General features: G+C 35.3%; 1 protein-coding gene across 1 annotated transcript in view; it reads left to right on the top strand.

Annotated features, from left to right (window-relative positions):
- The window catches only part of DST (dystonin), a 510,996-nt gene that overhangs the window by 466,931 nt on the left and 16,184 nt on the right, over positions 1–27,881 (top strand). Inside the window, 14 exon segments of the mRNA XM_037732623.1 lie at positions 429–602; positions 894–1,049; positions 5,158–5,355; positions 5,702–5,830; positions 8,385–8,555; positions 9,488–9,643; positions 10,151–10,357; positions 13,017–13,136; positions 15,471–15,640; positions 16,937–17,096; positions 19,483–19,677; positions 20,213–20,341; positions 25,042–25,185; positions 26,207–26,395. Coding sequence (XP_037588551.1) covers positions 429–602; positions 894–1,049; positions 5,158–5,355; positions 5,702–5,830; positions 8,385–8,555; positions 9,488–9,643; positions 10,151–10,357; positions 13,017–13,136; positions 15,471–15,640; positions 16,937–17,096; positions 19,483–19,677; positions 20,213–20,341; positions 25,042–25,185; positions 26,207–26,395 — 2,298 coding nt within the window.

Genomic DNA, 27,881 nt, shown 5'->3' on the forward strand with positions numbered 1-27,881 from the left:
TCAGAGCAGGAAATACTAATTGGAGTTTCTTAAGACTTTTTGGGCTTTCATATGTGTCAACATATATTTCATTTTCTTTTCCATAATTTCAAAACTCATTTTTCAAATGCATATAAGTTATTAGAATAAGTTCAGCCTTGAAATTTAATTTTTATTGTAGAGAACAAAATGAAATGAAATGTCAAAATTACAGATAGAAACATCTATCCATCTGAAAATATTGAATAAAGAGAAAATATTTTCCTAATTTTTTTTTGTCTGTAATTCTTCCATTGGTGAGCCTCATGTGAGATTTTTACTATTCATCACCTCTTTTCAGTAAGAAGTGTGAATTAGAATAATGATATAACCAATAAAACCAATAGATTTTTTTGTTTGGAGTTAGTTATTTTTAACAATATTTTCTTTGTGTATCTCTTTTAAAATAGCAATTTAAGTCTGAGGCCTATCAACAACAGATAGAAATGGAAAGACTGAACCATCAAGCAGAGCTTTTGCTAAAGAAAGTAACAGAAGAGAGTGACAAACACACTGTTCAAGACCCATTAATGGAACTGAAATTGATATGGGATAGTCTGGATGAGAGAATCATCAACAGACAGGTAAATACCAAGACTTTCCTTAAGAAGTTATACATTTTCCATTTCAGATATTAATGTAAAATGATTATTAAAGGTAAAATTAGTATTTTTTTCTGCTTCTCACATGCTATTTTTAACCACAAGGAGCATCAAACTTAAAACGTAGAAGGATATGATGATTAGCCTTCATTGTATATGTTTATGGACTTATGCAGCATAAAACAATTATTTTTTATCCTTGTTTTATAAAGACATATCATTTATAATATAAAATTTATAAATGCATTTTCTTCCTTCCCACTTTTTTGATAGCATAAACTGGAGGGTGCTCTGTTAGCGCTGGGTCAGTTCCAACATGCCCTGGATGAGCTCCTGACGTGGCTGACACACACCGAGGGCTTGCTAAGTGAGCAGAAACCTGTTGGAGGAGACCCTAAAGCCATTGAAATTGAACTTGCCAAGCATCATGTACGTAGCTGTTATTGCATGTTCTGTTTCTTCTCTGTCCATTTCCAGTGTCATTAGATTTCTTGGATATATTTCTTCTTTATGTGTGTTTCAAGTTTATGATTTTGACACAAGTTCATATGTGACATTTATAACTAAAGGTTAAACTACTTAAAACAGTATAGTCAAAGTATTTTTCCTAGAAGATTATGATCAAAATATTTTTCTCATTCAAGACAATTATCAAACAAAACAAGGATGAGCAATTTGTGCTAAAGTTTATTAAGGCTGCATGGCAAACACTAAAGATTTAAATTCCTAATTATAGCTCTGCTTGTGATAATGTCACCTCTTTTTTTCCCCCATTTATTTATTTTATTACATTTTAGGTTTTGGGGTACATGTGAAGAACATGCAAGATTGTTGCATAGGTACACACGTGGCAATGTGATTTGCTGCCTTCCTCCCCATCACCTACATCTGGCATCTTTCCCCTTGCTATCTCTCCCCAGCTCCCCACCCACCACCGTCCCTCCCCTATTTCCCCCCAACTGACCCCAGTGTGTAGTGCTCCCCTCCCTGTGTCCATGTGTTCTCATTGTTCAACACCCACCTATTAGTGAAAACATGCGGTGTTTGATCTTCTGCTCTTGTGTCAGTTTGCTGAGAATGATGGTTTCCAGGTTCATCCATGTCCCTACAAAGGACACAAACTCATCATTTTTGATGGCTGCATAATATTCCATGGTGTATATGTGCCACATTTTCCCTATCCAGTCTATCGTCGATGGGCATTTGCGTTGCTTCCAGGTCTTTGCTATTGTAAACAGTGCTGCAATAAACATTCGTGTGCACGTGTCTTTATAGTAGAACGATTTGTAATCCTTTGGATATATATCCAGTAATGGGATTTCTGGGTCAAATGGAATTTCTATGTCTAGGTCCTTGAAGAATCGCCACACTGTCTTCCACAATGGTTGAACTAATTTACACTCCCACCAACAGTGTGAAAGTGTTCCTATTTCTCCACATCCTCTCCAGCATCTGTTGTCTCCAGATTTTTTAATGATCGCCATTCTAACTGGCGTGAGATGGTATCTCAATGTAGTTTTGATTTGCATTTCTCTGAATTGTCACCTATTTTTTAAAGTTGTTAGGGATAGCCTTCAAAATCATAGGCTGAAAATGTCCTACTGCAGGTTTTATGTATATTGTCACTCTGGTCATTCATATTTCCATGTCTCTTTCGTTTGCAGCTTGTTTGTCATGTCTGACATTGTTTTTTATTTTCTTGAGACGGAGTTTTGCTCTTGTTGCCCAAACTGGAGTGCAATGGCACAATCTTGGCTCGCTGCAACCTCCGCCTCCCGTGTTCAAGTGATTATTCTGCCTCAGCCCTCCCAAGTGGCTGGGATTACAGGCACATGCCACCACACCTGACTGAATTTTTAATATTTTATAGTAAAGGTGGAGTTTTACCACGTTGGCCATGTCTCAAACTCCTGACCTCAGGTGATCTGCCTACCTTGGCCTCCCAAAGTGCTGGAATTATAGGCGTGAGCCACCACACCCGGCTGTCTGACATATTTTTATCTGTACATCTCTTATTATATTGAGGTTTATCCCTTTGTCTGCATTTCACTCTTGTCTTTGAATTTTTGTATCTTACTCCTTTTCTTTCTGAATTAATTGTTAAAAATATTTATTATGTTTTAAAAAGTTGTTATATATCCTACATTTGATTTAAAGCTTGTAAGCGGAAAAAATTTTGTCTTAAGAGATACATGCAAAGCAGTCTTAGATTGTCACCTTTGTAACACTTCTTAATAGATCATTCCCTATCCCTTCAGTCACTAGACTTAATTAATAACAGATTATGTACAGTAGAGTTTACCCTGGCATTCAAGAATCTTTCATAGACCTTGATATTCACATTAATAGTGGTATCTTCAGAATTGTAAATCCTAAATTAAAATAAATTTTCCTTGATTATCAAATAGGAAATGTTTATTTTACATATTGATTAACATTTTTTAAAAGGTAGGTTTTAGCACTTTATGCTGTGCAGTTTTTGACTATTCTAGCTTTTGTTCTTCTTCTTTTCATACTTCCCCACAGTAATTGTTCCCTAGTTTAAAATTTTCTTTTTCTCTTACCTGATCTGTCTACACTGAGAGTCATTGCCCAGCCATATTTGATTAAACAAATTGGATTTATTTTGCATACTTAATGTTTACAGAGAAGCTTGTTTCATTATTTAATGTCTGCATTATATGTTTGCTTAGAGCCATAATGACTGGTGAGACCAACTGCCTAGCAACAAAATATGTTTAGTTTCATGGTGTGAGTTTATAGCTGGATTTACATTTTTATAAACCTATCAGTTGTCTTAAAAATAGCATACATCAGGTTAGAACTTTGTATGAAATGGTAGAGGTAGAATGAGGCACCCTGATGCAGTTATTTTGGTGGGGATATGTAAACACCTCTTACTTCTGTTTATCTAATTTTGAGTGGTTTGAAATGGCTCCTTCTCTCTTTTCTCTTTTCCTTCCATTCCTCGAAGATCAAAATTAGAGGACATAAAATTCCCAGCAGAATTGCTGGAGGAAGAGATGAATGCTTCCGTCCCTCTCCTGCTTTCGTCTACTCCTGAGCTCTGACTTTGTAGCAGGACTCACACCATTCAGAAGAATGAATTTTGTAGAATTCTTTTTTATATTTTGACCATGAAAACATTTAACTTTTTGATTTTGAGAGTGATCCTACTCTTATCAAAATACATGCTTTCTATAAAGATAACTCCATTCAGTTGGTTTTTATAGCCTTTGAAAAACACTCCCTAACCAGGTGCCTCAGAGTATTTGAGTGCATACAGTCAGAGAAACAGTGATATCAAAGGGTTACTGATCTTCACTGCAAATCCTCCCTGGTCTGATTTCCCTCCAGATGTGTGATGTGTTACATAGTGTGGGAGATGATGTTCTTTTTCTTTACTATTGCCAAGCCTGAGTCAATGAGTACAGGGTAGGATCAGCTTTTACTAACATTAGAGGGAGGTTTCTTCTGCTTTACAAAAATGTAAGCATAGCTTCCTTGAAAGGAATCTATATTACTAAAGCTATACTCATCCGGTAAAATGAATTGATTTTTTTTTAACCTTAGGGTTGCTTTCTGCACTTACCCCATTTTAGTGCATTTAAGCATTGTTAACCTGTTCATATATTTCCAGTGTGTAAAAGGAAGGCATTATGTGCTGGGTTCTGTAGTAGGCATTTCATTATGTATGTTTTCTACTAAAAGAACAGCTGGATTTTAGAATGCTGGGTTTAAGTATCTCTGATATAGAGTGAAATCTTCTTTCTGTTAGTTTTAGGGCCTTCCAATATTTCAACTTAGCAGTCAATTCCAGGACTCCTCCAATGAGAGAAGATATAGGAATAATCTGGGATTTTTTTTTCTCTCTTTCAGAATGCTAATTGTAAAATATGGTACTGTATATCTTAGATATAATTATATATTCAATAATGCATATATAGGAGTAAAAATGTATTTTGATTGCTTGACATGAGAATTAAACTAAAATTAGCTTGAACCAAGTGAGAAATTTTAGAACCTTTTAATTATAATCTCTAGATATTTAGTGTCATCAATTGCAAGGGCATTCTAGTGGGAATAACTAGCAAAGTGTTCTCACACAGTCATTTCAGGGGACATCAACAGAATAAACGTATATCTAGGAAAGCTGCAAATTTAAGGGAAAGGAAATTCGTCATTTAAAAACTTAATATTAGTCAGCCTGGGCAACATAGTGACACCACGTCTGTACAAAAAATAAAATAAAATTAGCCAACCATGGTCATGTGTGCCTGTAGTCCCAGCTACTTGAGAGGCTGAGATGGGAAGGTTGCTTGAGCCCAGTTGTGGAGGTTGCAGTGAACTATAATAACAACACTATACTCCAGCCTGGCCAACAGAGTGAGACCACCTCATCTCTTAAAAAAAATTAAAATACACATACAAGGTTTTGTTTCCGGATGTTTAATAACCAGAAAGGAAAACAATTGCATTAAAGATAATATTAACATGTTACACACTAGCAAATATGGTCTTATCTTAATACTTCCAGGTGCTCCAAAATGATGTATTAGCCCATCAGTCCACAGTGGAAGCCGTTAATAAAGCAGGAAATGATCTAATTGAATCAAGTGCAGGAGAAGAAGCAAGCAACCTTCAGAACAAGCTAGAGGTTTTAAATCAACGCTGGCAAAATGTTTTGGAAAAAACAGAACAAAGGAAGCAGCAGCTGGATGGTGCCTTGCGCCAGGTGAGTAAAAGAATAAACTCTGAAAGCTTCTATAGCATTCAAGACCAAAATAGCATGGAATTCTTTTATTAGTTCACAGACTCCTGTTTAATTTTTATACCTTAAAGAGAGGAGTGAGAATAAGTGGAATAGAACAGAACAGCAGAAGAGAATGCAGCTTTCTACTTCTTAGCATAATACTCTTATCTACTAGAGCTCTCTTGATGAAGAAAGGCAAATCTAATGGTACCTGGCTGTTCTTAAGAATGCACAGAGAGGCTTAGCAGGCTGGGATTGTTTGAAGCTTATTTCCTGCTGGAAACTTAAAGTGTTTATGGCCCCAACTTAAAACTCCCTCTTACTTCAGGCCAAAGGGTTCCATGGTGAAATTGAGGATTTGCAGCAGTGGCTGACTGACACAGAGCGTCATCTGTTGTCATCCAAACCTCTGGGAGGCTTACCGGAAACAGCCAAGGAGCAGCTTAATGTCCATATGGTAAGCAAAGTATTTTCTACAGCTTTAGCCTCAGAATAACTGCCCATTTTGTGTGGGCTCTGGTGATACGAAAATCATGGAAGAAGGCTTTAAAGGATGTAGGGTTTATGGCAGAAATCACTATGTATATATGCTAGAAACATACCATGTATTGATTAAAATTTTAAAGTCAGAATCTATTCATTTCAAAGGTTAGTGTGTCAGTATATGAAAAGAGGTTTTAGAATTCTAGACACTTTTTAGAAGCAAACCTTCCCCCACAAAATGATACGCTTGTATGAGCAGCAACATAAATTATAAAACTATTGTACCTTGAAATGTAAAGAAAAACCTCCAAAATAATCAGAATGATTTAAAATTGTAATAAGCATGATTGTCTCATTTGGTTTCATGGAAAGTTGGAAAAAATACTCTTGTTCTGTTAAAAAAAAAAACAAAAAACTTTCTTGTTTGATTTAATGGTGATAGAACTTTATCTTCAACTTCATACGTACCCCAAATACAGACAAGAAGAGGAGACTTCTGTTTAATTGTCCAATCTGGAGTGTTGTACCTGTGGGCTGTTCTACCTAGATCATGTGACGTAGCTCCTAAGAAGGAAGAGGAAGAAATCATGAGACTTGAAATGTGGGCTTTCTTTCATAGAAATAGGGACTGACAAATTAAATTTAGGCTACTTTGGATTTATTGACATTTTAAATTCACATTCCATTATAATTCAGCACTAGAAGTTCTGAGCAGAAACAGTGTTTCAGATTTTGAAAAAAGAGTCCCCTAATTTTTACATTTGTTAATTTACATCAGAAGTTTAAAAAAATATTCAAATACTGATGATTATTATATTGGGAGCTAAAAGTACAAGTACTTAGAAATTTAGCAAAAGAAATTGGTCATTGTAAATCTATATGTACACTATTTAAAAGAGATTTAATGTTTTTGTAAGATCTTAATAAAACTGTACTTATTTGGAAATAATTTTGCATTTGGTGATTTGAAGAGGAAGTAACCATCTTGTAGATATTGTAAAGACTATAAAACAGACTATGACGGTAGGTAGCATCTTACTCACTTCATAATCACCATGAATAGTTTAAGTAAGTCCTACTAATTTGGTATAGAATTTTCTAGAAATCTTTGTGGTATACTTATTGTTTTAGAAAGTTATTATGTGTGTGTGTTTTTTTTGTTGTTGTCGTTATTGGTTTTTAGTGCCACAGGAGACCTATATGTTTCACTGGAAAAGTAATAGACCGAATAACTTGTAAGGGCTTATCTTCCTTTTTTAAAAAAACCTGAGAGACTTCCAGATAACTCTTTACTTTCCTGGAAGTACTTGCACAGCTTTGACGGTGTCCAATAATTAGAAGTTTAATGAAGTCATAAACAGATAGATGCTTGGGATTATTTTCTAATCATATAAGTATTTTTAAAATGCTGATTTAGAATAATATAAGAACTTGAAAGCAAAGAACTTATCTTTACAATATTTACTTTTAGAAAAATCTTCCATTTTAGCTAACCATGTTTGAGTGGGGTATTTAAAATGAATTTTTGTAAGCCTATATAATATATTGTAGAAATCGGTTTAAGTTTAAATCTGTGATTTAAAGCATTCTAAAGAGTTGTTGATATTTATAATATCATGTCAATGAAGATCTTTTGATTTTGTTGTGCTAGAAATGAAAAAAAGTACAAAACTTACAATATTAGTTTCCTGAGTTTTTAGCTGTATCTGAAAGTTTTGCCTTAGGATTTAAAGCTTTTAGTAGGTTATACTGTAAATATATTTAGATAAGGCTTTTTTTTTAAGGCTTAAGAAATAAATTTTTGAGGCGCTGATAATATTCTGGGGTTTGTGGTGATTACAAAACCTTATGAATATAATTTTAAAAACATTGAGTTGTATACTTTAACATGGCAAATTTTATATGAATTATATCTCAAGTTTTGAATCTTACAAAGTTGAAAATGTAAGGGAGACATAAAATATATAATCTTTCAGTGTGAACTATGATTTAACCCACATTGTAGTTGAATACGTAGAATAGAACTGGTCTTAATTTTTTAAATGAGAAGTAACTTGTTTTGTTGGTCTTAAAGTTTGAATTTGTTTAAGCAATATTTTCTTATATTCTATATAGAAGATACAGCGTTCTAGTTAGTACAAGGAGGGATCTATGAGAACCTCCCATTTTACAGAGGAAGGAATTGAGGCTCGGAGAGGTGAAATTACTTGCCCATGGTCACAGAACTAATTAGTTACTATACAGTGAAAGCTTTCTTAACAGCATTTAAACTATTGCTTCAAACCTTAGCATGCCAGAATAAATTGATAGTGATAACACCATTTTTGAGATTTCTCAGTAGACAGGGTATGACTGTAGGTTTAGTTGTTGTTGCAATGTAGTGAAATGTTTTAATTGGTCATGATTGCTCTGAGAGAGCAAAGAGAGATGAATATATGATGAGGGGCTTGGGACTGATGACCTAGTAAAATAGAACTCTTAAACTTTACTTTCTTAAAGTGATATGACCTGGGGGTATCTCAATTTAGGAAGTCTGTGCTGCCTTTGAAGCTAAAGAAGAAACATTTAAGAGTCTGATGCAGAAAGGCCAGCAGATGCTTGCAAGATGCCCAAAATCTGCAGAGACAAATATTGACCAAGACATAAATAACTTGAAAGAAAAATGGGAATCGGTGGAAACCAAACTCAATGAAAGGAAAGTATGTGCTTTGATTAATGTAATAGAATCAGCGTTTTAGTGTTTCATTTCATGGACTTTGCCTTATTTCTGAGTTGAGCTATTAGGAGTAGAACTTTTAATGATTCATGTTTAAACATTCTTTGTATACATTTGGAGATTTCATGGGGTTAGTTGAAAATAATATTCTCTTTTAACATGAGAACAAATTTAAAGGGGTGGGATATATTCGAAAATAGGTTAAGATATAGATCGAATGTTACTCAGGTATATTTTTAAATGTTAAGGACCACTCAAATTCTGGGTCATTAAATCTATTTTAATCTAATTTGTTTAATGTAAACAAAAGGCTGTATGTATATGGGGGGAGGGAGAGAGGGAAAGCAAGAGAGTGAGATGATCGTTTATATATTTTTAAGTACTTACATTAAAAAATCCACAAGAATGGATTAAAATGTATGTTAAATTATGAATATGTTTTTGTTTTTTGAAACCACAAAAATGACAATCTAAGAAATCTCAATATTGCTGTTTAATGCCATGAAAAAAAACAGTAGACTAGGAATACTAAATTGTATGCCATCACTGATGGAGCATAAAGTATAGCTCTTATTGTTTTGAGCCCCCAAATTAATTGTATGAATGTCAGTTTTCCTTTTTACAGATTCTGTTTAGTAGTTGTGTTCTTTGGTTGGTTTACAAAAAACATGCTTTAGTGTATACTAAATATTTTTTTTAGTTATAATGAGATGTTGCTTACTAGGCTTAAAGGGTTTTGGTTTGCCAGTATTTTAGTGAAGCCCATTACCTTTATAAGATATTTAGTTAATATATTAATAGCTATGCATAAATAAAGTGGGGATAGAAAGGAATCTGCCAGATAGTGTTTAAACTGAAACAAACAAAATAACCAAGACCCTTAAACATCACATACTAAACAATCTGTCTTTGCAGACTAAACTGGAAGAGGCTCTCAACTTGGCAATGGAGTTCCACAATTCTCTCCAAGACTTCATCAACTGGCTTACTCAGGCTGAACAGACCCTAAATGTAGCTTCTCGGCCAAGTCTTATCTTGGACACAGTCTTATTTCAGATTGACGAACACAAGGTATGTAGTGAGTCCAATAGATAGCATTCTCCTTTCAGACACCAGGGTGCTTTGTTTTTTGTTTTTTTGAGATGGAGTCTCACTCTATTGCCCAGGTTGGACTGTAGTGGCACAATCTTGGCTCACTGCAACCTCTGCCTCCTAGTTTAAGCAATTCTCAGGCCTCATCCTCCCTGCAGGCAGCTGGGATTACAGGCACCCACCACCACGCCTGGATAATTTTTGTATTTTTAGTAGAGATGGGGTTTCACCATGTTGGCAAGGCTGGTTTTGAACTCCTGACCTCAAGTGATCTGCTCACCTCAGCCTCCAAAAGTGCTGGGATTACAGGCGTGAGCCACCTGCCTGGCTGTGAGCAGGCCATTTTAATGTCAAAAGCATGCATTTGTTATTTTGAAAGCTTTCGTTTGTCCTTTAAAACAATTTCAGGTTTATGGTACCAAAAACGTATTTAAGATTGGTCTGATTTTCTTTTGTTTCTACTTATGTCCTTTTTTCCTGGGAAAGGTTTTTGCCAATGAAGTAAATTCTCACCGTGAGCAGATAATAGAACTGGACAAAACTGGAACCCACCTAAAATATTTTAGTCAGAAACAAGATGTTGTTCTAATCAAGAATCTACTTATCAGCGTGCAAAGTCGATGGGAAAAAGTGGTTCAACGGTTGGTAGAAAGAGGAAGATCTTTGGATGAAGCAAGGAAGAGAGCCAAGCAGGTGATAATCCTTGAGAAAAATTCTCTGAACTTGTCAATAAATCACTTCTAGCTGTTGAAATACATGTTATGGGCATACTTTTCTTACAGGCTGTATTAGACATAAAATCATGGCATGGTGCCATGGTGGTTCTTTCCTAAAAGGGCTGTGGCCTCAGTTTGGATGCTGACATCACTTTTTGACCTGGCAGCAACTTCAGCCCCTGGGGACTAATCTTAAGAAGACTGATTATAGCTTGACTTCATAGACAGGTTGTTACATTAAGGCCCAGAAAGCAGCTCAGATTTTTTTTTTAATTGGGTTTGTTTTCTTTTCCTTTGTCCTTTTGACCTCCACCCTCATAATCAGAGTGAGACATCATACTTTATTGTATTGCTACCTTTTGTTTAGTTCCTAAGCCACACTTTTCTTCACAGGCTATCAGCGCTGAGAGCCAGGCACGAAGCCTTCCCAGCAGCTTTCTGAAGGGGCATATTTCTGTCTGAGTTGGTGGGCACTTCCACCTCTTTTGAACACTTGTTGACAGACGTGCATTTCTCCTCTAATATTTTGAGCAGATAATAGAGCTCCATCTCACTTTGAAATTAATTGTGTGAATCTTTTCGGGCCACTTTAAAATTTTAATCTAGAGAATCTCACAAATCTCACAAGGAACTCTCCTTACTCCCTTAACCTGTTATTAACATTTCATTCTAGATTAAGCACAAAGAGGTAAAGTTATGCATCTCTGTGTGTCTTTGTACTCCATGAAGGAGAGAGATGTACGTACCTTGCTTGGCACATACATATTTTTTAAAAAATCTTTGATTTTTACTAGAAGTTAGTGTAATACTGTAGTGAGGATTTTACAGTTACTTGTTGCCTCAGTCAGCTGCATTTTTCTAGCCTTAGTGTTGTACCCCCATTGTTTTGAGTTATGCTCAATTGGGTGATGCAAAAAGATGTCATGGGAGTCAAGTGTTTCAGTGTTTAGTGCTAACAGTACAAATGTTTAAAGGCTTTAGAAATGACAAATTGCATTGTTATGGCATTACACACCATAGATGCCATTTTGAATGGGAGGTATGAAATGTTCAGTGTTACAAGTGAGTCATCGAGATCGACGTGGTCTCTAATGTATCTTTAAGACAGTATTAATTCTGAGCCTGACATTTTTCTATCCACATTATGTGGGTGGTAGCATGCGTAGTGCAGGCATTTCTTGAGTTATGAACATCAATTTATAAATGTTTCTTGGATATTGGTAGCCAGCTGCTCATTTTTTCCCTCCTTTCTTGATTTAATCAATTTTATTTTCTCATTTTGCCTGATTAACTTTATAAATATTTGCTGCTGTTTTTACTGCAAATGTATAGCATTTCCTCTATTTATATGGCTTAAAATTAGTTTTGAAAGTAGAACCAGCCTCAGAACTTGTGCATTTGTATCATTGACCTTACCATCCAGTTATTAGAGCCTGTATTATTTGGAGTCAAACTACCTAACACCTCCACTAGCTGTTTCTTCAGTTTATTTCTTCTTATTCTCATATCTCCATTTTTGGCTCAGATATTGATCATATATCTCTGACTTTTCACAATTTATGTGTCTATTCTAGTTTCCATTTTTCCGTGTTTCAATTGATTAAAGGTTGTGAGAGGGATATGAAGGTTTATGATGAGGTGATCTCCAGAAAGCCCTTACAGTTTTATGAGTCTGTGTCCTTAATCTGCTGTTATTGTTAAATATCTTTTTGTTATTTCATTACTCATGTGGTTCGGTATACAATAGATTTAATTTTGATTACTGAATTTTTTGTTAGGTGTCTGTTCACTTAAGCTTATTGTGACAAATAATTTATAACCAATTTCAGTGTTGTATCCAAAAATAGTACCTGCTGGTTCTTTATGACAAACAGAAAAGAAACTGTGACTGAAATCAAATATATATATATATATATATAGAGAGAGAGAGAGAGAGAGAGAGTACCAGAATGTTTTCAAGGTCCTAGATGCCAAAGAGAATAACAATTTGTTAGAACTCAAATATTGTGGCTGCTCAGACATATAAAACCAATGTGTGAGGAGGCATAGGCATTAATTTGAAGATTTTGAGAGCAGCAGTAAAGCTGTTGAAATATCTTTACATTAAATAGGAATGTGGTGGCCTCTTTTTTTGTTTTTGCTACTTTGAAAAATCCATTTACAAGCTTTTTACTTTGCCTGCCTGGTTTTTGGTCCCCTTTCTTAACATAGGGATTAAATACCCTAAAAGTAAACGCAGAGCTGTCAACAGACAGCAGTGAACAACAACAACAAAAATACAAAACATTTTCTGAGAGTTTATGTTTATTATTGAATGAGAAGAAAGTATAAGGAAGAAGTTCTTTCTGGAGCTTCTTAACTGTTTCTAGGCTCTTTTAGAGCTGGTATGTTGAATGAATTAAAACAAAGTGACTGTGAGGCACAGCCACAAATGCCAAGCATTATCAGTGCTTTTTTTTTTTTTTAATTTTTGTAATTTGTTGATAAAAGCATTACTTTTTCTTTCTTCAGTGGAAACTTTGAAATAACAGTTTCCAGAATTTTTATTATTATTAATCTCTGTCTTAAAAATATACTAGATTTCAAGTTTGATATGCTTGAAAAGTTTTTGAACACAGATGTAAATTTCTTTCCAGTTCCATGAAGCTTGGAGTAAACTTATGGAGTGGTTGGAAGAGTCAGAAAAGTCTTTGGATTCTGAACTGGAAATCGCAAATGATCCAGACAAAATAAAAACACAGCTTGCACAACATAAGGTGAGTCTATAATTAAGAAAAACATATCATCTCCTTATATAGTTCAAGATCACTTTAAAATTCTTACTTCATCACCTGCTTATTTATCACTAAAGAAAAAAGGCTGTTCATTGTGAACCTATATTAAATTTTAAACCTGTTGGTCTTCGTGTTGGTTACGTTGCAATATCTTTACTCTTCAGTGACCATTTCATTATGATTCCAAGGTTAATTGTTTAAAACATACAAAATAAAAATGGAAGTCCTCTACAATCTAAAACAAATAAAGGATTTTTAATGGTTTTGAACATTGGCATTTCAATTTTTCATGACAGCTGTCTTTTCCTAAACTTTATTTCACAGACCAAATGCCACCTTGAAGGTAATTCTGCAGTAAAAAGTAATAGAGATTTTGCAATATAGATTCTATTAAACAATAGAATGGGAAAGATGGGTTGCCCATACCTGAATTCTAAATTAATATTTTATTGTGTTTTTGCATGTATACAATTCCACCCAACCTCAAAGATAACCAATGACATGTTTATAATAGACTAGAAAAGCATGTAGAACCACTGTTTTCTAAATACTTTCTACCTTTTCTATACCTGTTATATTTTATATCTCCCACATGACATCCAAAGAGCATCCCCTCTCACCCTCCCCAGCTCTTTAGAATTTGGATTTTTTGTAATGCTATTCGTAAAGTGACCCCACCAGCCATCAGGGTGAGGATGTAGGTAAAAGAAAAGTCATTCTTGCAGAGTTTTACAGTTTTAGGCATGTACATATAAATTATCACTTGAAACGTGATAATTTTACAAGGCTGGAAAAAATGTGGGCGATATAAAATTTATCATCAGGGGAAATCCTGGCCGTCATCTTCACACAGGTTGGCTGCTTCCATCAGCGGGTCTAACCCCAGGAGGTCATGGTTAGAGGGATGGGAGAAAACATAGTGAGCATCTGTTGTCTGGCTAGATGAGGACTAATGAATGGCTTGTTCTGCTGGCACCCTTTACCTGTGAGCTGCCACACTCAATATTGGGAGCAGCACAGTGACAGTGAACAGCACCCTTCTTCCTTCCCCTCTGATGGCAAAATGAGAGCTTCCTTCTCAAAATAGAATGCTTTGTTTGAACTTGAGCATGGATGTTATATCATGTAGTCTTATGAAAGTATATTGCATATTAAAGTTAGAGAGTCCTATATATAAGAATGTCTACCTTTTTAGAGTCTCTATTTGGCATCAGTGACCTGTTGGCCACAGTCACCATTTCTCTGAGATGCATAAGCAAGATAGTTCATTGAACCAGTTTTAAAAGTCATCTTTTCTATTCATCATTTGGTTACTTTCATCTTTAAAAAACTTTCATCTATCCTGTATTCAAGAATAACATTTTTTTATATCTGCTGTGTGAAGAAAATCTGTATAAATACCATGATTCTATAACAGTGGCATTCTGTTTAGAATAACATGAAAAAACATTTACTGATAACAAACTGGAGAAATAATCTGATTGTAATTGTGTCATCTTTTACTTACAAATTTCCAGATGTAATTGCCTGTTAACCCGTGACGAACTAAATGATTTAGTCATATTGAAACATATAAAGTATGTAGCTTTCAAAGGCAGTAAAAACTTCTTAGGTAATTATAACCTTGAGATTATCTTAGAAAATTGTACATTTGCATAGCATTTTACTATCTAGGGTAATTTTAATTCGTTACAAGGATGGAGAATCACTGTATGAATGTTTCCATTATATTTTGTGAGTCTGTAAGCTTCCCTTTAAGTTGACCTTTATTCTCATGCCTGCTATTGTATAGTCAGTAGCAGGTATCTCATTCTTTCTACTCTTCCTATTGAATACATATACACATCTACTAGGCATAAGATGATAATGAGAGGCCTACAAAGAAATTGTCCTTGCTCTATACAAGCTTATAATTGATTTGTGTAGAAAGACTATACAGATGCTCCTCAACTTATGATGTGTTTTTATCCCCATAAACCACTGTAAATTGAAAATATTGTAAATAAAAAATGCTTTTAATACACCTAACATTAGCTTACAATAAGACAAAATCATCTAACACAAAATCTGTTTTTATAATAAAGCGTTAAATATTGCAGGTAATTTGTCGAATACTTGACAAAGTATGATTTCTGCTGAATCCCTGTGGCTTTTGTACCATGATTAAGTCAAAAAAATCCTAAATCAAGTCATCTTAAGTCAGGGATCATCTATAATTCATCTCTGTTTATTAGGGATGCCTCTGTTAATGCCTCTTACCTATTTCTTTATTAGTCCCAAGTAGAAATGCACATTTTTTTCTTGTTAAATATATAGGAGTTTCAGAAATCACTTGGAGCCAAGCATTCTGTCTACGACACCACCAACAGGACTGGACGTTCTCTAAAGGAGAAAACCTCCCTGGCTGATGACAACCTAAAACTAGATGACATGCTGAGTGAACTCAGAGACAAATGGGATACCATATGTGGAAAATCTGTGGAACGGTAAAATGTTCTTTAAGACAGTTTGGTTACTCTGTAGACCTCTTTCAAATACACAGTATTGGTGCTTTGCAGGGACATTTCAAGAACCTTAAATATTTCCTTTGCCTGAGGAACTTCTGCTTGTCCTAAGTGCCCCAAACACATAGCACTTGCATTGAGAAGGCTTTACTGTTCTTTATTTTTTTAACTACTCATCACAATAAAAAGTGATACCATTGTCCAAGCTTCTGCCACCCCACACCTGACTACACCCACTGCTTCTGACTTGTCTTCTTACGTCCACCTTTATCACTTTAACTTAATTTCTACATAACCACTAGGATAGTCTTTTAAAAATATAAATGGAATCTTACCGTTCCCCTCCTTCATGCCCTTTGGTGACTTCGTACTGGGGGCATACATTGAAACACAGGCTTCTTAGTGTGATGTGCAAGGTACCATTGATCTGGCCCCAGTGTTTCTTTCCACGTCTTTGAACTCCCTCTTTCTCATTACACTTCCATGAAAACCCAAGACATATTTAAAAAATTTTAAGTATTTAGGTACAATAGTAATAGAAGAGTTCAAATATCTTGTACATGTTTCCAAATTTTCCATTGATCCTTAATCTTAATGATTTTCATCAATATCAACATTAAACAGGTTATATTCAGTGCTAGGGAACTCACAGTAAGTTTTTGTCATGTTAGTTTTTTAAAAATCTTAAATTCCTCAGCTGCAAAATGCTACATACCTTTTCCAATGTTGTATAAATGGTTTTGTTTACAACATTTTTGAAAAGACAAAAAAATTAAGTCAAATAAGTAGATCAATGAATGCCAGGGATTTGAAGATGGAGGCAGGGTGTGTCTGGAAAGAGATATAGCAAGAGGGAGATTTTTGGGATGGTAGAACTGTTCTGGATCTTGATTGTGGTGATGGTTACATGAATCTATACATGTGTTAAAATGTATAGAAGTGTATAAAAATGTCAAGTTTACTGCCTGATAATCTAAAACAAAATTTTAAAATTATATAAACAATTTAAAAGGCTTATTTTTATGAAGAAATGTGAAGGATCTATGGTTTCCAAAGGAGGGAGTTTTCCTGGAACAGATGCCATGTATTTAAGGAATAAAAAAGAAAGTTTAGAAAAGTTTTGTTTTTTCCTAAGAAGAGCAAAGAAACAACAATGAGTACCAATATACTGTTCTTCCTCTTTAGTATCACCCAGGCTTCATCAGTTAATTTTAGATGTTCAGGTGTATGAGTGGGTTTTTCAGTTGCCAGGATCAATTTTTCTACCTTTTTCCCTAGACAAAACAAGTTGGAGGAAGCCCTGTTATTTTCTGGGCAATTCACAGATGCCCTGCAGGCCCTCATTGATTGGTTGTATAGAGTTGAACCCCAGCTGGCAGAAGACCAACCTGTCCACGGAGACATTGATTTAGTGATGAATCTGATCGATAATCACAAGGTATTGTTATCTGGGACATTTTATTTTATATTGTTTGATTATTCTGAGTGTACAAGAAAATGTAAACCATTTAAATTAGCCTTTTAAAATCAGGAGACTATATAGATCATACTACATAACAAATTGTTGAAATATGTGTCTATTTGAACAGAATCTGGAAGCTAACTTTAAAAGTGATGGGGAAGTATTATTTAGTATCAGTGAAATGCTTTTGTTTTTAATTACCAGATCGAAAACCTTTTTAGAACTTGGAAAGTGGTTTCATTCTCTGGTGCTTAAAAACAGATTTCAACAATGTTTTACTGTCTTTAGTTATGCACTTAAACAATTATGTAATAAAATTTAAAATCGTTCATTCAGTGACCTGACACTAAGTCATTGCATAATTGTGTAGATTTGTGACATGATCTGTGGGGTTCATGACCAACCACTTTTAAAAATACCAAACCAAAACGGTTTTAACCTTGAACCTTGAACTATAGCAATTTATGAGTCAGCAGCATGTGCTGTAAGGGATTTGATTATTATTTACTTCAAGAAAATTGACTTCCTTGAAATCTCCTGATATATATGTTAAACTGTCATGTCATGCAAATCAAAGGTAATATTCAAGGTATCCAGCTAAGGGTAAGATCCTAAATTATGATCAAATGTTATAAAACATCTTAGCCTTGGAAACGATATGAAGCATAGTACCAATGTAGAATAGTTGTGTCAGAGCTGACTTTATATGAAAATATCGTATGGCACTCTAGTTGAATTCATCTTGTATTTCCTCTCTATAGTTTTTGAGTTCAGAAAACTTATTTATAATGTTCTCTTTATACTGGTTATGCTATTTTAATCTTACCATTCTTTTTTAAATAGTCTTATTGCATATTTATTTCTTCTTTTTTCTTTCTGTTCTGTCATTATACCCATAAGTTTGTTACACTTGAAAAGTGAAACAAACTAAATAAAAAAATAATGAAATAAAACAAAAGGATAAATAAAGAACATTGGTCGATCTACAAAAGTTAAAAATTAAAAAAAAAAAACAAGACTTTGCTTACATTGAAACAATGTTTTGTGCATGGTTAATACAAACTTCTCTATTTCCTGGCATTTATTCAATGAGTAATGAATAGTGTAATGTTACTTTTTACATAAATGCCATTTCTGTAAACTCACTGTCTAAATATTTACTACTCTAGGCAATTGCCAGATCTTTTATATATTAAAGGGCATCAAGAATGAATTAATCATTTAGCATTAGTAATACAACTGGAAGGCTCAAGAAGTTCAAGTATACAAAATGCTTTGGGAAGTCTACTGAAAACTATTGGATTAGTCCTATCATAAGTGGAATATTTAGATACTGTACCATTTGCACATGTGTTTATGTGTGTGTTAATGTGTATATTGGTACATATGTGTGCGTTTTTATCTGCAGGGCATATCCCATTTATAACTGTTAGAGTTGAATCAAATAATCACTTTTGCGATAGCCTCACTTTTGTGAATTATCTATATCAGAATAGAAACCTGTAGATATTGCCAAATGGTAATATTCGTTTATGATTTTTTTAAAACACATTAATTTTATTGTGACAGAATGTTGGTTGTTAATATTTGAAAGATCTAGTTGCATACACAGACTCTTGGAACAAAAATAAAGAGCACTGGGCTCACTTCTTAGATCAGTCTATGGCCAAAATAAACAATTTGACTCCTGGCACATTGAAGTTTGTCAAAATTAGGCAGGAAAAAAAAAAGAAGCTTTCCCTCCACAGTGAAAGACAAGGATTTAAGCCTCTAAAATATGAGGTTATGAGTTAATACCTAAGATGTTATAAAAGAGAAGTGTTATAGGATAAAGGACCATATGCCAACTTCCTATGGAATTCCCTGCCATTATCTCTAAGACCTCTGTGGTATACACATCAGGATTGCTTAGTCCTCTGTTAGCTTCTTAGATACATCTCTTAGAGTAGTGCAGAAGCCATCTTGCACTTGACATTCACACAAATGATTTGAGAGGAATTGGGATACCATATTAATGAATCATTAAAAAAAGGAATTTGATGCATTGTTTTATGAAATTGAAATAAAGAAGACTGGCTGCCATTATTTAAATCCAATATGTCATTTTAAAATAGGGTAATCTTACCTTGTTTTCTCATGAGAATGTGACAGGACTGAACAAATTTCTACAAGTTCTCGATGGTGTTCCAATAGGAGCAGTGTGTCATTTATCTTCTGAGGACGCTACCAAAAATATGGTTAATAAACCATAGGTCTTAGGTATCTGTACATGATGTTATGTGCACATATATATTTCAAACAGTATGTGTTGCTGTTTTGGCTTTGTAATTAAAATTAATTTTTCAAAATGTATTCCTCTTAGGCCTTCCAAAAAGAGTTGGGAAAGAGGACCAGCAGTGTGCAGGCCCTGAAGCGCTCAGCCCGAGAACTCATAGAAGGCAGTCGGGATGACTCTTCCTGGGTCAAGGTCCAGATGCAGGAATTAAGCACGCGCTGGGAGACCGTGTGTGCACTTTCCATATCAAAGCAAACACGGTTAGAAGCAGCCCTGCGTCAGGTAAAAACCATGTTAATGAGAGCTGGGTGTAATGGTGAAAAGTATTGAAACCTCGACAAGTAATAAAACACAAGTAATTGAAACCACAACAAGTAGTAAATAACTGTGAGGCCCTCCTGTCTCAATCAGGACAGTCAGAAGAAGGAAACTCTAGTAGTGTCATTGACTTGATCCTTCTCCCACCCTCCCCCATGAATTTAAACTACTCCTAGAGGGAGGTGTTCTAATCTTCACATGGAAGTGCTGCTTGAGTAATGTGTCAGCTTGGAAGTATGATGGGCTGCCATTCATCTAAAATCAAGTTGTTAAAATGGTAAATTTTTCATCATACAGGCTTTTTTTGATAATCTTAGATGTTTTCTTGTAAAATACATATATCTCTATCTTCTTAATGGGAGTAATGAAACAACTTAAATTTAAGACTTTTTTTTTTAATTGAAGGGATGACCCCATTATACAATTCTGTAAATTGTGCTAACAGGCATATTTGGGGATTTTGTTTGGGGGGTGTGTGTGTGTCTGTGTGAACTCTTAGGCAGAGGAGTTCCACTCGGTGGTACATGCCCTCTTGGAGTGGCTGGCGGAGGCGGAGCAAACCCTTCGTTTCCATGGTGTCCTCCCAGACGATGAGGACGCTCTCCGGACTCTCATTGATCAGCATAAAGTGAGTAATATATAAACACTGAGTAAAGCTAAATGAGGAAAGCAAAGCAGGGAAAATAGATTCATGATTACAAATATCAGCTGCATGAATATTGTCCTTCCTGAGAAATAATTAAATGTCTGGTATATTTGAGAGTGTACTTCTGTCCACCTTGCTTACATACATATGTCCCTGTGCACCCACGCACATGTATGTGTACCTGTCTTTTTATGTTTCCTTTTTAGGGAAGGTAGTTACTCTGTTTCCCATCTCAAGGAAGCTTATTGATTTATCTAGACTTTTTGGCTTTTGACCAAAATTGGTTGATTTTATTGCAGTTATTATGTGGCTTTCAAACATAAAACCTCTTTAATGAGCAGTTTGGCATTTATAAAATTATACCCATAGGATTGTAAATGAGTAATTTTGCCCTTTGTAAACAAGACATACAAGTAATTTAATAACTCGTCTTTAAATCTATTTTAAGCCTTTGCCGCTTCTGTTTTTAATCAAGAGCCTTTTAAATCCTTTTTAGAAGTAACCTATAGTATACATTAAAAGTTTTAAAAATGAATTCCATAAGCTGATATTCTGTTGAATAACTAACCAGGCCTAAATCTGGCTGTTGAGTTTTCAAATCAAGATATTTCCTGTGGCAATGCATGAAACTTGCCAAAACCCTCGAGAGTGATCCAGATATCTCCTAACAGATGTTTTTTAACCTTTGACTCAAAAAGTCAGGAATTTGAAATGGTAACATTCAACGTAGTGTTGATGTCAGCATTTCCTATTAACTTTAAAGGATCTTTTTAACACCAGTAAATAACTTTGTCTTTTGAAGTCAGGCTGGAAATACATCATTAATTCTAGTGTAGCATGGACTACATCATCTGTAGAGACTTGTTATTTTAATTAAACCCTCTATCAAAGATGAGCTGCTGAATCTATAGCAATGAAATACTGCCGTGTCATTTAAAAAGTGGTGCAAGCTTGCATAGCATTTTCTGGAAGAATGAAATGCTGTATGTACCATTTAAATTTATTGAAGCTAAAGTATAAGAATAAGACAGTTGCATCAAATTTATTATAAATTTTTGAGTCAGTTCAATATTTTGAAACTGTAGTTTATATTATGTTACTGCAGGCTTATCATCAGACAGCATTGAGTTCCATTAACATACTTAGGCTTGGGTCTCAGATAGCAATAAATATTTGCTGGACACTGCTTAAAGCCCATTATGCACATCTAACACCCTGCAGAAAAGAGCCTATTTGTGGTATCACCACTCTCATAGCTGGACCGGGAAACCTCCAGGAGGCAGGTGTGCAGAGCAGGGGTAGTGGTTTTTACAACAAATTATTTTTAAATAGCAGAAAATTACGTGTAATTTTATAAAGAATTTCTTAATAATATTTTGCAGTAACACTATTCATTCTTTTCTATCTCCTCTGCTTCCCTTCACACATTCACCATTACTAATCAAAGAAAAACATCCTATTTAATTTCTTAACACCAGGACTAGAGACTTCTGAGTATAATCCAGTTTCTAAAAATGGCAAGCTCTCCCACATGAGAATAAACCAGTAAGGTAAGGTTCAGACTAGGTTAGAAGAGCATAGAATTCAGTGGAACGTTGGTAGTCCGGTCCACCAAATTCTGAGTATAACCTTGGCTCCTTTAGGTGTAGAAGAGATTGAACGTGCGATATTTGTATCAGCTATTCTCTGGGGGAAACACAGATGTTAGATTGACCTATTTTATCTTTTCCTTATAATGTTACAGTTTTTAATTTTTTTTTTCCATTTAGAAGGATCTCTATTGGGAAGTTGATAATTTTTTAAAGTTATGATAATTAAAAAGTAGGTGTTATCAGAGTACACTGTCAACTGAAACTTGACTCCATGATAGTAAACTTGTAAATAAAAGGTCTAAAAAGCATTTATTCAGTAAATCACAAACTCTTTTGAACCAATTACTGGGAACACAAAAGTGAATAAAACATGGTCTTTTAATCTTGTAGACCCTACAGTCTAATAGACATGTGTGTAAACAGCAAAATGCCAGAGTAGGAGGTATGTCACAGAGCTGCTTCACAGAGGTTAAAGACAAAAGGCCACTCACTTAGAGTTAAAACAGATGAACATATTACATAAATTTAAACTTAGATTCAGGGAGTACATGTATATGTTTGCTACATGAGTGTATTGAGTAATAATAGTAGGGACTGGACATCTCTTGTACCTGTCATTCAAATATTAAGCACCGTACCCAATAAGTAATTTTTCAATCTTTAGGCTCCCTTTAGCCTCCGTACTTTTTGGAGTCCCCCGTGTCCGTTATTTCCATCTTTATGTCCATGTGTGCCCATTGTTTAGTGTTCATTTATACATGAGAACATGTGATATTTGATTTTCTGTTTGAGTTACTTCACATAGGATAATTAGCTCCATGCATGTTGCTGTGAAGTAAGTGATTTCACTCTTTTTTATGGCTGCATAGTATTCCATGGTTTATATGTACCACATTGTCTTTTTATCCAGTCAGCTGGATAAAAAGTTGATGGACACTTAGGTTGGTTCTATGACTTTATGATTGCGAATAGTGCTGGAATGAACATATGAGTGCTGGTGTCTTTTTTATATAAGGATTTCTGTTCCTTTGGGTAGAGATACCAAGTATTAGAATTGCTGGGTCAAATGGTGGTTCTAATTTTAGTTTTTAAAAATATGTCCATACTGTTTTTCATAGAGATTGAACTAATTTATATTTCCATCAGCCAGCATTGAATTCCATTAACATACTTAGGTTTGGGTCTCAGAGTAGCAATAAATATTTGCTGGTCACCAACTTAAAGCCCATGGTATATATCTAACACCCTACAGAAAGGAGCAGCAGTGTATAAGCACTCTTTTTTCTCAGCGTCCACATCATTTGTTGTTTTTTCACTTTTTAATGATGGTCATTCTGACTTGTATAATATGATATCTCAGGGTAGCTTTAATTTGCATACCTCTGATAATTAGTGATGTTGAGCATTTTTCATCTGTTTGTTGGCTGCTTGTATGCTTGTATTTCTTCTTTTGATAAATGTCTGTTCATATCCTTCTCCCAGTTTTCAATGGAATTGTTTGTTGTTTTCTTGTTTAGTTGTTTGAGTTCCTTGTGGATTCTGGATATTAGTCTTTTTTCTGAGGCATGATTTGCAAATATTTTCTCCTATTCTGTAGGTTAACTGTTTACTCTGTTGATTCTCTTTTGCTGTGCAGAAACTTTTTTATTTAATTAAGTCCCATTTGTCTATATTTGTTTTTGTCACATTTGCTTTTGGGATTTTTGTCATAAATTCTTTGCCTAGGCCAATGTCCAGAAGAGTGTTTTCTAGTAGTGTTTATATAGTAAAACACCTGTATTTCAAAGTGAACGCCACTGTTCACATAGCGTGAGTGGCATGGGCATCATCTGTGTCTGCAGCCTCTGGCACTCATTGTATAATCACGTAATCTTTCTTGGTGCAGGGGTCCAGATAGACTAGGGTGTCTGCAGATCTCTAACGTTCTATATATTTTGAAAGTGTGTTGCATTTTTAAAGGCAAAGATTCTCATTTGGTAATCACACTTTTAGAGTTCTATGATCTGTGTATCTATGAATACAGTTCTGATGGTAGAAAGTATAATTATGTATGTGAGACATTTGTACAACATTTATTTTAAAGATCATCCTTGAGGATGTCAAGGCTTTGTTCATTCTGCTTGTTCACGGAGACTGGCTAGAACTGCCAGAACTGCCAGAGCAGAGGAGAGTGGCTCTTACTGGTATTTTAAAGGGACAGTTCTCACACGGGCTGACCTGCTGTCAGGTTCACTCTCTCCAACTTCCCCCTCACTTTGTACTGCCTGGACACTTTGGTCCCTCTCTCCCATACCCCCAAATGCTTACATTTCTTTACCCAGCCTCTGTACTTTTTTGTTCATGCTCCTATATTTCCTGGCATAGTTAATGCTATTTTAAATATTAACCTCCTTATCTTATTTGTTAGAACTTATTTTTGTCAAAATCAATATTATTTCTATCTCTAGCAATACTGTCTCTCCCAATGCTATTCTTCATTAATAATATAATTATAATATATCTAAGTTTAGGAGAGTTATTCTTATATAATACATTTTTTAAAGCATGAGATATTATCCTAAAAAGTTGGCCCTCTGTATCCATGTATCAAATCATCTTCAGGTTAAAAATATTCAAAAACAAAATGGATGGTTACATCTGTGCTGAAGATATACAGACTTTTTTCCTTGTGATGATTCCCTAAACACTGCAGTATAACAACTATTTACAATGATTTACATGGTATTAGGTAGTATTAATAATCTAGAGATGATATGAAGCATATGGGAGGATGTACATAGGTCATATGCAAATACGACATCATTTTATATCAGGCACTTGAGCATCCTTGGATTTTAATATGCACAGTATCCTGAAACCAGCTCCTCATGGATACCAAGAGATGACTGTACTCGTATTTTGAAGTACATATTAGAAAGTACTTTGTTTTCTATTTTGTCCGTTTTTCCTCCCCAATTAATGGATGATTTCCACTGTGAATAAACCAATTGAAGTTTTTGTTTGTTTAATTCTGGCAGTCAAACAAATGTCACCAGAGTTTTGTTTTCAGCCAATGCCAGCAGCTAATTGAAGTCTTTCTTTCTGCTGTAGGAGTTCATGAAGAAACTAGAAGAAAAGAGAGCTGAACTAAATAAAGCCACCACTATGGGCGACACCGTTTTGGCTATCTGCCACCCTGACTCCATCACTACCATTAAGCACTGGATAACAATCATCCGGGCGAGGTTCGAGGAGGTCAGTATGTCTCAGATAATCTTCAGAGTGGCAATAGCTTTGAGAGTTGGGGTGGGGGATGGGAGAAATGTCAGGAATTAAGATGCACTTACAGCTGTGGGAAAATGAGACCTCTACATAGAAAATGTTCTTTTAAATACACTTCTTGTATGCATTAAAATCTCTAAAATTCACTTTTATTTAAAAGGTCAGAGGAATTTTGCAGCTATATCCCTGGAACATTCGAAGGCAAATATTTAGGCTGGGTGTGGTAGCTCACGTCTGTAATCCCAGCACTTTGGGAGGCCGAGGTGGGCAGATCATGAGGTCAAGAGATAGAGACCATCCTGAACAACATGGTGAAACCCCGTCTCTTCTAAAAATACAAAAATTAGCCGGGCATGATGGCACTCACCTGTAGTCCCAGCTACTCTGGAGGCTGAGCAGGAGAATCGCTTGAACCTGGGAGGCAGAGGTTGCAGTGAGCCGAGATCGCATGACTGCACTCCAGCCTGGCGACTGAGCGAGACTGTGTCTCCAAAAGAAAAAAAAAAGGAAGGCATATATTTAGTACACTGTATAACATTTTGTCCTACTTCCACATTGTTTCTGTTGAATAATCCAGCAGATGAATGGTGTTTCAGAGTAGTATATACTGGTGGAATGAGTTGGTATACATAAAGTAAATTAATTCTATATGTAATATCTTAGCTTTTTACATTTCTCCTCTGTCCCACATAGAGTAAGCATACCTGATCCTTCAGAGAATGCGTATTTGAACTCAAATTAGAAAGCATAAGGAAGCATAAGTGATTGACATACAGCTTTAAATTAAATTCTGAAGATAATGAACATCGTCATGAGCTCTCATATCCTCCTCAAGCCAGATCTTGCTGCCGATAATGGAGTCTAAAAAGACCAGAAGCATTATGGGTCTAGCCCAGGATGATTCTGTTTACATTTAAAATTTATTTATTTTACATCAGTGCAATTATTTTACTAAGTTGAAGGAAATTCAGATAAATTTCTGTTTCTCTGACAGGTACTGGCCTGGGCGAAGCAACATCAGCAGAGATTAGCAAGTGCTCTGGCTGGGCTTATTGCCAAACAGGAATTATTGGAAGCTTTGCTGGCTTGGCTGCAATGGGCTGAAACTACACTTACTGATAAAGATAAAGAAGTAATCCCACAGGAGATCGAAGAGGTGAAAGCGCTTATTGCAGAACACCAGGTAAAATAAATATAATCCTAACCCCTCTTAACCATTATCTCAGATATTTTCTTTCTTTCACTGCTGTACTTCTCAAAACATTGCTTTGTTCTTGTTATTTTCTCTTCTTCAGACTCCTCAGCCCCTTACAGCTGTGTTTTCAATTCTGCGACTGCCCTAAAACCTCTCTTTACAGTAACCCGCTGTGACCTTTGCGAAACTTTCCTTCTTTGTCCTCTGCGGGATTATATTCATGTGGTATTGTCTCACGTTCACTCCTGCCCTGCCTTTTGCCTTCTAAGTGTCAGCTCTCCTTATTCCTTGTATGTTATCATCAGCTCTCTGCTTCTCTCACTATTCCTCTTTTAGTGATCTTACCCACTTCCACCCCCCTGGCTTCAGTGGGTACCTCGTTTGATTGCTCTGTTTGCATTTTTATGTCTCTCAAGATGACTGTCAGCACTTGGAATACATCATATGAAAAAGGGAATGTGTTGTCTTTCTTAGAAAAAGCATTTTTCCTATATCTCCTATATGTTTTAAATTCAAATGATGGGTGTCACACTCACTTTGATTTACTTGATTGCTCATAAGTTTGTTTAATATGCATTTACAAAGAGAAACATTAAGTGTCAGCTCAGTTGGTTAAGCAATTAATGTTGCCATTATTGTGTGTGCGTGTGTTTTAAAAGCCTGAGACGTCAATGTCTATAATGGCCCTAAGTGTATCAGGTTATGTTCCCTGCGATCAGAGGTCTTAGAGTTCTCCAGTGTGACAAACATTCCAGAAAGGTATTACTTCACTTTTCCCTTTTGTCTAGGTCTCCTTTTCCCTGTCACTTTCCACAGTCTCTGCCTTTCCTCAGCATTTGCTGCATATTCCAAATATAGAGATACCTAGTAAATAATAATAATAAGCCTAAGGAGATGAGATAAGTATTGGCAAGATAGTTAAACCTTTTAAATATAATGGTAGTAAACTTTAACAGAAATAGCTTTTACCATCCTTGAAATAGCTTATTTATGCATATTTTGATATAATCACATTAGATGTGGATGCATTATGACATAATATATCAAAGAGCCATCTTTTTTTTATTGAGAGGCAGGGCCATAGTCTGTTGCCCAGGTTGGAATGCAGTAGGACAGTCATCGCTCACTGCAGCCTCAACCTCCTGGGCTCAAGTGATCCTCCTACCTCAGCCTCCTCTGTTGGTGGGACTATAGGCACATGCACCCTGACCTAATTTTTTAAATTTTTGTAGAGACAGGGTTTCACTGTGTTGCCTAATCAAAAGCATCTTAAATATTTCAAATACGTAGGTGAAATGTGCTATAGAAAAGTTCTTGGAAACACCCTAGCTAACCAATTTCTTTGTGGACAAATGCTCACTAAAGATTCTTCTGAGGAGCTTGAAGCTTGAGTTTGGTTGGTGTACAGACAGGTTATTTTATTCACATGACTTCTCCCATGTGTCCATGCATGCAACTAAAAGAAATTATTTTT

Source organism: Cebus imitator, unplaced genomic scaffold (genome assembly GCF_001604975.1).
Source record: "Cebus imitator isolate Cc_AM_T3 unplaced genomic scaffold, Cebus_imitator-1.0 Scaffold460, whole genome shotgun sequence".
Classification (NCBI taxonomy): domain Eukaryota; kingdom Metazoa; phylum Chordata; class Mammalia; order Primates; family Cebidae; genus Cebus; species Cebus imitator.